At 38.5% G+C, this 14,790-nt stretch overlaps 1 protein-coding gene across 1 annotated transcript in view; it reads left to right on the top strand.

The window, feature by feature from the left end:
• The first annotated feature begins 13,171 nt into the window (after window positions 1-13,171).
• Window positions 13,172-14,790, top strand: part of LOC116325072 — a 32,846-nt gene continuing 31,227 nt past the window's right edge. Inside the window, exons 1-3 of the mRNA XM_031745882.2 lie at window positions 13,172-13,209; window positions 13,465-13,569; window positions 14,025-14,129. Coding sequence (XP_031601742.2) covers window positions 13,172-13,209; window positions 13,465-13,569; window positions 14,025-14,129 — 248 coding nt within the window. The remainder of the gene's footprint in view (window positions 13,210-13,464; window positions 13,570-14,024; window positions 14,130-14,790) is intronic.

Raw genomic sequence — 14,790 nt, forward strand, 5'->3', positions numbered from 1 at the left:
TAGACCACCTGTTTAAACAAGGAAAGTTTATTCATTAAAATTATTTGTTACTCACATTGACATAACACTATTTTTTACACCCCTCAAAAACCAAGCTGCTCTTCAAATTTTGGCCATCGGATGCCACCAAAGAGGACTGTGTTGAGAAGCCTCGAGTAATGATCCCTTTTTCAAAACAAGCTTCAATGCTTCAAAAGCTTCACTTGGCCGTCACCACTAGCCGGAAATATAAGAAACCTAAGAAAACAGGCAAGCAAACTACAACTAACAGCACACACTCTATAGCCCATAGTCCTCAAACAATCAAAACAGGGCCCAAGGCCATGAAGTGTAATTTCAGGTGGCTTATATAGGCCCTGGAGAGCATCCATTGATTGCAGGATTCAGACTACAGCCAATGACATGCAAAGCACGGGGAGCCAGTAGTAGGGAAGGGTGGAACCCAGAGGACCTGGAAGCAGCACGGCAAACATGAACCTGATGTTTATTCTTACATTCTTACAATGTAGCCCTTACATATACCATACACTCACTGACCACTTCATTAGTTATCTGGTGCACTTAGTGGGTTGGTTATGCCCTTTTCCTTCTTGTTGCCTTATTTTGTGGCTTGTGCTTGAAACATTTCTTGGGTCCATAGTGACATAACAGCATTATTTTATTGCTGAAGATTTGTTGGACATTTTAGCAGATGATGCTGATGATTTTCCTTATTAAATTAAATGCATTGCAACATATAATTAAAGTTGTATAAGTGAAAAACAATTGTTCTTATACTGTACTTGAAAACTCTGTTAAGGTCTAGGTTGCCTTGGTGTCTTGATTCCTGTAGATCTCCCACTAGACCACTAGAGGGCAGCAGAGACAGTCGAATAGAAATGAGTGCTCATGAAGCGTTTACCACTGTCTGCTTGCTCTAACTTATCATTAACAAACAATTATACTGTACTTTTCTTTATTGTTTCATACCTTTCTGACCCATTAAAGCCTCTTTTAGTTCCCAGGAATCTCTCTGGGAAAAACGGACAAAAATTACTCCATCTTGAAGGCTGCCTGACTTTGAAGCAACTTATAATGACACTGCACTGGTGTTGCTCTGTGGTTGGCCCTGACACCAGCTTGGAGGCCAGAGGTCAAATGTTTAGATTAAATATTGCTCTACTTCTGCTGTTTGGCAACTGCTGCGGTCATTTCAGATGCTTGTGTGTGTGACAGATTAAGGCATGTGGCTCATAAAATGGCAGTGAATTTATTTGTCTGTTTTTCTGAGTGGATTTTGAAGTCAGAAAAGTGTTTCTCAGCTATGTTCTACAGTATATTTACAAGTGAGTGGAGGAACTGTTGATGTGCTTGCATATCTGTTGTTGGTTTGCATAATTAATATGGAAAAAAGAGTCACTGCAGTCAAATGAATCTATTTGTAACAGCTTAAATAACAATATGCACACACACACTTAACCTGTGAGCACAGACGTGGAGTCTTGTGGATACACACACATACAGAAAGCTACGCAAACACTCATTTATCATCTTGACTCTCAGTTGCAGGTCAGGCTCTCATACATACACAAGCTAGACTGATACTAATGCTCCTCCACTTAGACTGTTTTCACAAGACTGTAATGGCTGAGTCCATTAGTGTTAAATGAGGGGTTTGGCTATTTTTCACACCTTCCCCGAGCCAAACGTGGGCTCGCCCTCTCACAATATGAAGAACTTTCAACACTACCATCACTTTACCTGATGAAATACATCAAGGTTCACATGCTGTCTGTTCCTCTCTTTTGTCTTTGTTTTATTTCTTAGTTATACTGGTAATTTTACACTTGTGAAAAAGTCATGAACATACATAGTTACTACACACAACCTAATTAAAAGCAACAACAGGTAAATACAGCACAGTTCAGAGATAATTTTAAAATACTACTTTGTAAGAAAAATAGGTGGCAGTATTTCCTCCCACAGAGAAATGACATTTCCTTTCAACATCGGAAACACCTGAGTGTTCAATAAGAGTCAGTGGCAAAACTGTTACTCAGCCATGTGTCCATTTAGGTGGGACACATCTAGGTGAGAGTTTGCACAGTTCAGGGTTTTGGAATGAATGTAGCTGTGAACAGATAAGATTTTTTGTCTTTTGTCTATATTTAATTGAAGGGCTTTCAGTCCTGCTGGAGTTATGTGGACAGAGGTGTTAGAAAAAAGAAAAACAACAACTGAGAAACAGGGTGAAAATAAAGGACGAGCATGGTGGAATATTAGCAGGCTCAGCTTTCTTTGTTTTGGTTCTTCCTTCTTTATCCTGCTCCATTTCCCTTTCTGCCCTCTGTAATAACTGCAGCTATGTGCTTCAGCTGTTGATGGTTATTGGAGATTAGATAAGAGATGGTGCCTGGCTGGTGATCTGTGTATCTACTCTCAGTATTTGGCTTTAGCTGATAAGAAAAAGAAAGGAAATTGGCAGGAAGGATTGGGACTGCTTGGGGTGTATTTGTCTAAGAGTGGATAATGATAGCCTATAGGAAATGCTGGACAAATTGCCTAATAACAAATAAGGAGAAGATTAGGAGGAGAGACAGCTAGAAGCAGACTGACAATCACAGGAAAGGGAATGAGAGAGAAAACCACAGGAACATGTCAGCTGCTGAAAGTAAAGAGGTCAATCAAAGCTTATACAGAGTCAGAAAATTACATTTAATGTTCATCATTTGTTTTGCATCTCAGGGCTACTCCAGACAAGGAACGCATCATTAATATATTGTAAATGGTGGGGACTGGAAACACCACATTTTTGGTGTCTTTTCAGTCACTCCTGAACCCTGAAAGCTCAGAAAGATTATGGAAAAGTGACCTTAACGAAACATCCTTATATTTATTTATATGAATTAATATTATAACATTGGAGTTTTAAGATTGAATCAGTAAAATGATAAAAATACTCCAACTTTTTGAGCTTCACCTCAGTGGTGCTACATTATTGTTGAAGTAATGATTATGGCAAACTCTATTAAGCACTTTAATCTGCAAAGCAAATTAACTAATTAATTATTTTAGTGTAGTGCTATAATGTGACAAAAATTGGAAATACTAAAAAAATACAAAATTGAAAAAATATGTTATTGTGACTTGACCCTGGATTGATTGTAATTTTAAACATCCACTTCATATACATAATATACATATATATGGATATGTAATTGTTCTGTCTGTCCACATATATTATATGGTGATATATATGTCAGCACTTATTGCTGGCTGCATGTTTATATTCAGTTCATCCATCAAATTGGACAACATCATAAAAACAACATCATAAAAAACAAAACAACAACAGCAGCTGCTGGAAATAAGATATGAAAATGATTAGGTGTGAAGTTCTCAACAACAAAATTAAAAACATTCAAGCAGCTCATTATTCTTTTTCCAAACTTTTGCTGTGTGTTCATTTTCTCTGCAACGGGGCAAAGGCTGGAAGAAAATGTCATGAATAAATGTAAAGAAAGCAAAGAGTAAAGGTGAGTAGGAGGGGAGGTTCAGGGGATGCAACACAGTAAGGTGAAGGAAGAAGCGAGCGCTCACACATCTGTACAGATGTGATCGCTCAGAGGGAGGACTAGGCTGTGTTTTGCAGTTGCAAGTGTCAAAGATCAGGCCTTTGGGGAAATGATGCAAACCATGTCCTCATGAATCATTATAGCAGCTTAGAACTAAGAGTATGTCTCTATTGTATTCCCATAAGTGCTTATTAGTGTGTTTTTTGGTGACTGTGTGTGTCGTGAGTGTGAACCCACGTTCTCACTGGTAGATGAAACGCTCTTTCCTTTGGAGTTCAGAGGTTAAATTCTTCCACTGGAGAAATTTAGACACCCAAAATCTGTGTGAGGCACCTGGGAACACCCGCTGCACTATAGACACACACACACACACACACACACTTCTTGGACAAGTATCCACAAGTGTCCATTCAGAACTGCTCCATATCACACATTATGGGACTACAGGGTCCAGTGATCCACTAATCGCTATGCGTTTTGCAAGAATAACTGTCAGGAGACACTGGCTGAATCGTTAAGGAATGCTGTTCCACAGATATGATCAGAAAAAGGGAGAAGCTTAAAGTTCTGATAGAAAATCAGGGAAGCAGAAATGGCCAAATATGACACAATAAATTATTCAAAAGGTTATCACAACATAATCTGTTCACACACAGATACAGATACAACTAGTGCTAAAAAATACTCAAAAAATAATCAGTTGAAGTACTGATTCAACTTTTTTACTCAACCGAAAAGCACTCAAAGCAAGAAAGCAAAAAGGAGCGCTTTCTACCAGCTATGTTTGTGAAAAGCTGAGTCTTCTGCTACATTAATGTAACAATAAAATGATATTAGTAGATAAGAATCCAAAGTTTATTTTAATCTAGGTTTTAATTCTAAAATCAAAGCAGAGTAAAGTTTGACTTATCTGACTTTTTTTGTGTGCTTAATGCTCTTTATAATCCGGTGCGCCTTATGGTCTGAAAAATACGGTAGTCAGTGTAGTTAAATTTAGTTCGCTGTCAGTGACCATTCAACAAACAGGTATGGCTACCTTAAAACACACGCTTGAATGTCATGGTACTTTGAGACTTTTAATGATTCATTTGATCTGAATCAGTTTTATCATTTGATTATACCGAATACATCTTTAATGACTTTAACAAGCAAGAATTGGGAGCACATGTTTGCATTTATCTTGGATTTTCTCTAATCCTCTAGACCTATAATCTCAAATATATATATACAACCCCATTATTATTTGGTTAAATGTTCCTTATGTTCCTCATGTTGAAGCCACCCTGGCTTCAACATGTTCAGCCTGCTTCCCTCAGGGAAGCGCTACAGGTGCATCAGCACAAAAACCCACAGACTCAAAAACAGTTTCTTCCCCAAAGCGATAACCACCCTGAACTCACACATGCACCGATAACACAGCCCCCCCCCCAATTTTTTTCTTCCCACTTCCTCTATGGACCACCACTATTTATACCAATTCCATGTGCAATAACTCAACTGTACATACATAACACTATTTATTACATATCACTTACGGCTTGTAAATTGTACATTTTATATATATATACACATCTTCTTCCATATGTTAATACTGTCCATATGTATATAGCGCTGCAGAACTATACCCCCCCCCAGCATGTTTGCACTGAGTAGGAGATGCTCTGTATCTCATTGTACAACTGTATAGTGACAATAAAGGCGTTCTATTCTATTCTATTCTATTCTATTCTATTCTATTCTATTCTTAGCAAGTTGCATCTTGACCAGATTCGTCTGGTAGCCATTATTAAGCTTCAAGCATAATTTTGTCTGGATTTTTGATCACTCTTCTTGAGAGAAATGGTAAAGTTCTTTTAAATTGGTTGTTCCCCTGTAACAGACACGACTTTAAAGTGTAGTCCACAAATTTTAAATAGTTTTGACCTTCGGATGTGGGAAGGCCATTCTGAAAGCTATCCAACCAAACCCTGGAGGCCTACCTATACAAAGAAATTTCTCAGACATTTCTGTGAACCCTTTTAACTAATGAACATGGTTATAAACTTCACTAGAGTAGAAAAACACTGAAGAATGACCAAGCTACACAGAAGGCAATAAAGATCACAATGAAATTAATATCTGGTATGATACACCACATTTTTTGATGAGACATCTAAATTACAGAATTTGACTGCTGCTATGGTGGAATAAGATTTAAATGTGACATTATTAGCAGTGTTAACATTAATCAAAAACCAGGAAGCACTGGCACTAAGCAGGAACTTGCCTATCAGGAAATCGTGCTTTTCCCTTTTCAGTGCCGCCGGTTCCAGGGGGAAGCAGGGTGATGTGGTGACAGCTGGAAAACTGTCTGGTCAAAAGATGAGACATCAGAGTATAAACTCAGCTCTGTTAATGATAATAAAAGCTTTTCAGAAGCAAGCTGAGTGTTGCGAGTGGTGACTGGGGTTTAGAATTAAAACACTATAATATGGAGGCACTTACTTCCTGTAAATCATCAACAAAAGCTCTGCAGTGTAATCAACTGTCATTACACTACATCATTGTCTAGTGTAAAACTTTATGATTTTTGTTTCTGATTAACTATATTGCATTCCAGTTATACATGGCACCAGTGAGAGTCACATGGAAAAAATGCAGACATGGGTGGAGTGGGTATGGACAATAGAAGTAACATTATTACTTAAATAGAAACCACCATTTAATTTATTAATACTTCTCAGCTACATTATGTTTTTCTCACAATATGCTTATATGATAAGAATGTGTCATGATCCTGGGTCCTTTTGACCCAGCGTTTTGTGTTTTCTATTATTGTGATTTTGGTTCTGTTCCTCCTGTTTAGTGTTTATTCTGTTCTGCCCATCTATTCCTGTGTTAAGTCCGCGTTTCCTAGTCTGTGTCCTTGCATATGTGTTTCCTGTTTTACTTTGAAGGTCTCTGTCTTATGTCAGCGTGTTCTGTTTACGTTTCCCCTGCCTCGTCAGCTGTTATGTCTCCCAGGTGTGTTTCCCATCCCCTGATTACTGGTGTGTATTTATAGTGTGTGTTCACCCGTCCTCATTGCTGGTTCGTCTGTGTTGTTCCCCTCCACTTTCCTGTGCATTCTCCCGTGTTGTTCTCCCTGCATCTCTGTTTCATGTCTCTAGGTTTCAAGGTTTCAGGTTTGTTTTTGCTTAGTTGTTCCCAGTTTAGGTTACTCTTAGGTTTCGGTTTTTGTCCACCTCGTCCCTGTTTATGTCACCCTTTGGTTAATAAAGCTCGCTCACAACTTAAGCCGTCTGCATCTTGGGTCCTTATCTAAACTCCACACGTCTGCCACACCGGACGTGACAGAATGTTTTAAGCAGTCATTGACTTTTTATATTAAACACTTTGTATTTCACTTATGGCTGACAGGCACAAATTAGGGAACAATGTACAGAGATGGGAAGACAGACAAAACAGTGGGGATGGGTGAGTCAGAGTTTAAGGGTGATGAGTTTTCATTGAGCTACGCGGGTAATGAAACGACATGGAGGAGAGCAGTGAACAGGTGCTGACCATGTGTACACGGTAATAAAGGCAGACAGTTGGTGTTTGGAAGATAACACATATTTTAAAAATATATTTGATCTTTTCTGGAGCCCCCCCCAATAGAAAACATATTTTATTGTAAAAACTGTTGTGGGAACCATACTGAATTTAACCAAATAAACATGAACACACACAAACACACACACATATATATATGAAGAGAGAGAGAGTATGCATAGCAAACGGCTAACAAACAGCCATCATAGTTCGTCATACAATGAGAATAGGACAACAATTGACAATGACTAATTAATATTGTGCTGAACACAGTCCAAAAGATTCAGTAAGCTACATCAGTGTCTACTGTTTATTATCATAGCCAAGTGGCTAGGAAACGTAAACAGAAGTTTTCACTCTCCCTACTAATTGATGTTATCTTGTTGTATCTCTGTTGTGGTCAGTGCTATTCTATATGCTGTTGCATGCTGGGGCAGCAGGTTGAGGGTCACAGATGCCAACAGACTAAATAAACTGATCCACAAGGCCAGTAATGTTGTGGGGATGGAGCTGGACTCCGTTAGGGTGTCTGAGCAGCAGATGTTGTCCAAGATAAGGCCAATCATGGATAATACCTCCCACCCACTCCATGACGTCCTGGCTACTCACGGGAGCACATTCAGTGAGAGACTGAGATTACCAAAAAGCACCACTGAACGACACAGGAAATCATTCCTGCCTGTGGCCATCTCTCTGTACAACACCTCCATCTAACATACTGTAAACACTGCAATAGTTACACCCTTTTTACACACGCTCTTTTCTACTCTGTAATATTCTTGTCAATTTTCTTGATATTTATGTATAATCACCTCTGTTAATCCTTGATAGTTATAATTAAGTGATCTGTATATATTAGTGCTATTTCTTAAATGTGTAAAATCTGTAACATAATTTATTGTTTGGAGTTTAGTCTGTTACTGTTACTATTTTTACAATTTCTTCTTGGAGCAACTGTAACCCACATAATTTCCTTAGGGATTAATAAAGTATTCTGATTCTGATTCTGATTGTTTCAGGATACATGACCTGCCATTATCCAATGACACGTCTGCTTACCTGTATCTTTTGCATCTGATGGCTTTGAACTTTTCTTGTCCATCTTCCATTGGTTTTAATTTTGCACTCCAGTATGATCACCACAACATAATAGACCTACACTTTAGTTTACATATTTGCTTTGTCTGGGGTTTATTTCTGGGATTTCGCACAACCCAGGATTCAAATCATGAATACATAATAGGCTTGGATTTACAACATTATGAATGAAATGTGCTCTATTTGGAAGCAGCCGCCCCCTCCCCTTTCGACAGGTTGTGTGAGACTTTAAATCATCAAACTGTAAATTATAAATTTTAAATTGTTATTGATCCCTTTACCCCTAGTCCTAAAGTCTATATTTATTTTCTTACTCTTACTCTTATATTTATTGTTTGTTTACTTGCACTGCTGTAACTGGAGCCTCGTCGTCTCGTCTCTCTATATACTGGACTGTATGTAGCGGAGAGGACAATAAAGTTTACTTTGACTTCAGCAGCGAGCAGGCGCACCGACGGCTCTCGCGCTCACTTTTCGCGTATAGAATTTCGAAAAAACATCGGTGCAAATTATAAGTCTGTATCATAATGTCCGGTGTTTTCGTGTTTGTTGGTTTGTTTTTATTTTGTTTTATTTTGCGAGTTGGTTATTAGCTGCTGCTCCAGCCAGCCAGAGAATCCCCCGCCGCCCCGCCCTCTCCTCCCTGTGCCGCAAGCAGCAGGTGCACCTCGCAAACGGAGGGCGCCCTTACTCCCAGCAAATGGGCGATAGAAAACAGATCGGAGCCTATGCGCTGGCATGATGTCGGGGCAGCATGAGTACGCGCAACTTTTCTATTGTCGATGTCCGTGATGCCGCCTCCACCACGATGCCACACTGGGCACCGCACATGTCGCCCATATTGAAAAACCGCTACTAGATCTAGTTATTAAGCTAAAGCTTAATCAGAGAATTAGTCAGCACTAATACATGCTCGATAGAATGGGCGGAGCGAGAACATATCCGAGCATTTTGAGCGTATCACAAGTCCACGAGAATCAAAGTACACGCGAAAACGAAAGTAAAAACAATTGCGCATATTAAAAAAACTGGTGTTCTGGCTTTATTTCTGGGGCGTTGTAAGCTCGTCAATTTTTCTTGAAGCAGGAAAGAAAAGACTGTTTCACAGCTTACCGTGTTTTCTGGAGAGTGGGAGCTTTAACTTACTATTTATAATTTAATATACTCTTGCGCACATGGATAGTCTGAAACATGGCTAGGTTCTGACTGCGAAGCATGGCCTAGCAGTCAGAAGCTAGATCTGGTTCCTGGTGCGCATACATAATTGGTATATCAAAATGTAAATTTTCCATTTACCTCGGATTTCGGAGCTGGGTGTGGCGTCATTCTGGAGTTAAATGTGTCTCCGCAGTAAAGTTGGAAAAGCAAAGAAAAACACAATTTGTTTTTCTCCTTAACAAGGTAGGGCCTTTCATGCATCGTTAACAATACAGATAAATTACATTTGAAAACCACCGCGTTCGTGAATAGAGCCTGGTCAGTACCCTGGTTATAGCTTATTTAAAATATTGTTTACAGGCACTACTACCATCTAGTTTTTTTTTTAAATCGGGGTTGGAGTGACTGCTCCAATGTTCCGAGTTGAAAGTCTGACCTAGCGGACCACTCTCCTTCGGCTTTCGATTTTAGTCTGCTTCCAAGAAGAAAATGGATACACCTGCCTTTACAACCAACTGAGGAACTGGCTATGGAAAGAGATACTATCCAGTAAGTCAGCTTACTCTCTTTATTTCTCACTTTACAGGGAGTATAGTGAAGTATATGCAAACTAAAGCGGCGCCTCCACGCAGAAATATCTTTTGCTTAATAATACTTCACTCACTATTTTAAAAATAGTTTGTAGGATTAGGTAAAGACTTTGATACAACATGGATTTTTCTAATATCTATCATAGTTATATTGTTACTTCATTAGAGTTATTTGATATTATATTTTGCTTTATCCTACTGTATATTACTGTATACTACTATTCTTATTGTATATATTGTATATCTTATTCCTCTGTTCCTTTCTCTCTCTTTCTGCATTGAGCATGTGTATGACAAGAATTTTTGTCAGGATAAATAAAGTTCTTCTTATCTTATTGTTTTAATGTTGTCGGGATGGGGATTTTTTCACTGTGTGGCATTGTAAAAGCATCTTGAAATGTATGTTGTTTGAAACAAAAAAATCATGTTATAGGGACCTTGCCTCACCCTATCATGTGACCTATTGAGATCAACTGATGCAAGATATGAGCGGGCATTAAGATGCCTTGGAAAGGATCTTAAAACTGGATTGTAGGTGGCAGACAGTTGGTGTCTAAGTCACCACTTCTGTTCAAGGATGGTCATTCACAGTGGCCATACATGGGTTCTTTCACTCCTCTTTCAAGAAAACAGATGGTTTGAAAGAGGCATGAATTAAAAGGAAAAAAAAATCCCAACAGCACATTGCTGTTAAGTTATGTATATGGATATTTTGGATTTTAGCTTTCTGGATAAACATAATACTGTTGTGATCACAAATAATAAGTGTAGCTGAATAGAAACATCTGTAAATGTGTTGCTAACCTGTGATTCTATGACAACAGTGAGCATTTTCTAAGCTGCCCTCTGTAGTCTTCAGGAGTTGTTTCTGAAGAAGAACACGGAGAACAGGATAGGTGTATAAAGTGTGTGTGTGTATGTGTGAGGTTTTAATGCCATATAATTATTAATTTAGAAATGTAATAAGGAAATGTCGTCTGGAAGAATGAAAACAACAAATCTTACATATTTCACTTTTAAGCTGTGTCTAATGAAAGCACTTCCTGATCTGTGTTGAAGTTCACTTGAGCTGCTAAGACCAGACTCTCCTCCAGAGAGTTATGTTTCCATGAAAAGTGACATGTCCAAAGCGGAACTGCTAAACTTCAGTGATGAAGTGCTGACGTAAGATATTTTGGAAATAATTTGAATGACATTTTTTCACCAGCAAATCATATAATATTATTATCAGCACAAAGCAAGTGTATCATGGTGATAAATGGACATAACACCAAATTGTGTCAGTTGTCATGAGGACTGTCATTCAGTGTTGATTATTTTTCTGCTATAGGAGTATCTGGACATGGAAGATGTTGAGGGTAGAGTGAACACTACATCAGTTATCAGTCAGGTCTTGAAATGAATAGTGATATTAATGGGGCCGGGTCAGCTGGTTAGCATGCTGAGTTCAGCATCATGTTCAGCAAAACACAGTAAATATAATTCTGTGACCTAACATTAAAATTGTTACAGCTGGTTGTCATGAATCAGTTAAATCGTCGAATCAGTTAAACAGAAAATCTCACACATTGCACTTTTTAAACGTTGTCTAATGAAGACATTTTCTAAATTGTGTTAAAGATCACGTGAGGCCGAAGACCAGTGTCTCCTGCAGAGAGTTATGCTTCCATGAACAGTGAGATGTCCAAAGGGAGGTGCCAAACTTCAGTGATGAAGTGCTGAGGTAAGATATTTGGGAAGTAATTTGAATGACATTTTTCGTTAGTACATCTTGTAATATTATTATCAGCACATTGCTGTTAATTGATATATCTTTAGATATTTTGGATTGTAGCTCTTGGGATAGGCATCGAAGCAGGCTGTCAGCACAAAATAAGTGTAGCTGAATAGGAAACAAATGTGGATAAATGATAAATGTGTTGCTAACCTGTGTTTCTATGACAACAGTGATATAGCATTCTCAAAGCTGCACTGTGTCTGCAGGATTAGTTCCTGAAGAAGAACATAGAGAATAGGATCGATGTTTGAAAGCTTATTAGTGTGTGTGTGTGTGTGTGTGTGTGTAGCTGAACAATTAAATCATTGCCATCTTAGTTTTTCCCATGGAAATTGAGCCTTTGTAGAATATTTAACAAATGATCATGCAGGTCTGATGATTTTATGCTCTAGCTGTGTCTGGTAATTAGGGATGGGAATTGATAAGAATTTAAAAATTCGATTCTATTATCGATATCACTTATTGATTCGAGTCTTTGTTGATTCCTTTATCGATTCTCATTAGGTCCACTTTGAGAGTCACCACCATCTCTAAGCAGCATATCAAAGACATTACATTCATGCAAATTGATTACATGCTGAGAGGTGAAATGTTTGTGCATGTTGGAGGTGTTTCCCTCTTCGCTGTGATGAATGTAGGGGTCATTACTCGAAAAAGTCATTATTGGGCCTATTACACAAAACACTTTTCTTAAAAGTAATGCATTACCTTACTTAATTACACCCAGGAGAAAGACATTTGTTATACTGCTTGTAACGTTATTCTCATGTTACTCTGTAAAATAATCTGAAACACATTGTCTCATAATTAGCAATTCAAACCTGAGGCTACAGCCCCACACACCATCACAAATCCCTATCCTAATGAGGACAGCACAAAGCAAAGATGAAAACCAACACAAAGAGACTTTAAAGTGATTGTCACAGTGATTCTACTTTGAACACATGAGCAGGTAGAAACGGAGGCTGCAGGCTGACTGCTCACCAGTTTGTTATTTGTTTAAGTTCAGCAGCGGCTTCAGCGCAGTTGACGGCTCACTTTATGACGGTGGTGGGCTGGGGTCAGCTTTCACTCAGCTTTAACATCACCCTTATTTCTTGTTAGCTTAGTGTTAGCATGCTGCTGAAGTTGGGTTAAGTGTAAAATTCAGTTGTTTCTGTGTCGGAGCAGTCTCCACTTTACCATTGCACTCTCATCCTTTGTGCAATAAAAATAAAAGTAATGTCCATATCCACGCTTCTGGTAATAGTAGAAACAGAAGCCTGGCTGGATGATATAATGTATACTTTAGTGATCCCCGTGGGGAAATTCTTCTCTGCATTTAACCTATTCACTCAGTGAGGTAGTGGGCAGCAGTGTGTAGGGACGGTACCTTGCTCAGGGTAGCCGTTTAGTGGATTCGAATCCCCGACCTTCCGATCATGGGGCCACCACTCAGCTATCCCTGCCCAGTAGGATGGTAAAGTGATTTACTTTTTCCACTTGAAATAATGTGCTTAACACATTTATTAGACCAGCAAATAAGTGTAAGGTGTATGCTACAACTAACCTAATCTCACATTACTCTTAATTACCACAATAATTTTAATGCCATGTAATGGTTAACCTACAAATCTAATAAGGAAATGTCGTCTGGAAGAATGAAAACAACAAATCTTACATATTTCACTTTTAAGCTGTGTCTAATGAAAGCACTTCCTGATCTGTGTTGAAGTTCACTTGAGCTGCTAGGGCCAGACTCTCCTGCAGAGAGTTATGTTTCCATGAAAAGTGACATGTCCAAAGCGGAACCGCTAAACTTCAGTGATGAAGTGCTGACGTAAGATATTTTGGAAATAATTTGAATGACATTTTTTCACCAGCAAATCATATAATATTATTATCAGCACAAAGCAAGTGTATCATGGTGATAAATGGACATAACACCAAATTGTGTCAGTTGTCATGAGGACGGTCATTCAGTGTTGATTATTTTTCTGCTATAGGAGTATCTGGACATGGAAGATGTTGAGGGTAGAGTGAACACTACATCAGTTATCAGTCAGGTCTTGAAATGAATAGTGATATTAATGGGGCCGGGTCAACTGGTTAGCATGCTGAGTTCAGCATCATGTTCAGCAAAACACAGTAAATATAATTCTGTGACCTAACATTAAAATTGTTACAGCTGGTTGTCATGAATCAGTTAAATCGTCGAATCAGTTAAACAGAAAATCTCACACATTGCACTTTTAAACGTTGTCTAATGAAGACATTTTCTAAATTGTGTTAAAGATCACGTGAGGGCCGAAGACCAGTGTCTCCTGCAGAGAGTTATGCTTCCATGAACAGTGAGATGTCCAAAGGGGAGGTGCCAAACTTCAGTGATGAAGTGCTGAGGTAAGATATTTGGGAAGTAATTTGAATGACATTTTTTCGTTAGTACATCTTGTAATATTATTATCAGCACATTGCTGTTAATTGATATATCTTTAGATATTTTGGATTGTAGCTCTTGGGATAGGCATCGAAGCAGGCTGTCAGCACAAAATAAGTGTAGCTGAATAGGAAACAAATGTGGATAAATGATAAATGTGTTGCTAACCTGTGTTTCTATGACAACAGTGATATAGCATTCTCAAAGCTGCACTGTGTCTGCAGGATTAGTTCCTGAAGAAGAACATAGAGAATAGGATCGATGTTTGAAAGCTTATTAGTGTGTGTGTGTGTGTGTGTGTGGGTGTGTGTGTGTGTAGCTGAACAATTAAATCATTGCCATCTTAGTTTTTCCCATGGAAATTGAGCCTTTGTAGAATATTTAACAAATGATCATGCAGGTCTGATGATTTTTATGCTCTAGCTGTGTCTGGTAATTAGGGATGGGAATTGATAAGAATTTAAAAATTCCGATTCTATTATCGATATCACTTATCGATTCGAGTCTTTGTTGATTCCTTTATCGATTCTCATTAGGTCCACTTTGAGAGTCACCACCATCTCTAAGCAGCATATCAAAGACATTACATTCATGCAAATTGATTACATGCTGAGAGGTGAAATG

Source organism: Oreochromis aureus, linkage group 20 (genome assembly GCF_013358895.1).
Source record: "Oreochromis aureus strain Israel breed Guangdong linkage group 20, ZZ_aureus, whole genome shotgun sequence".
NCBI lineage: Eukaryota > Metazoa > Chordata > Actinopteri > Cichliformes > Cichlidae > Oreochromis > Oreochromis aureus.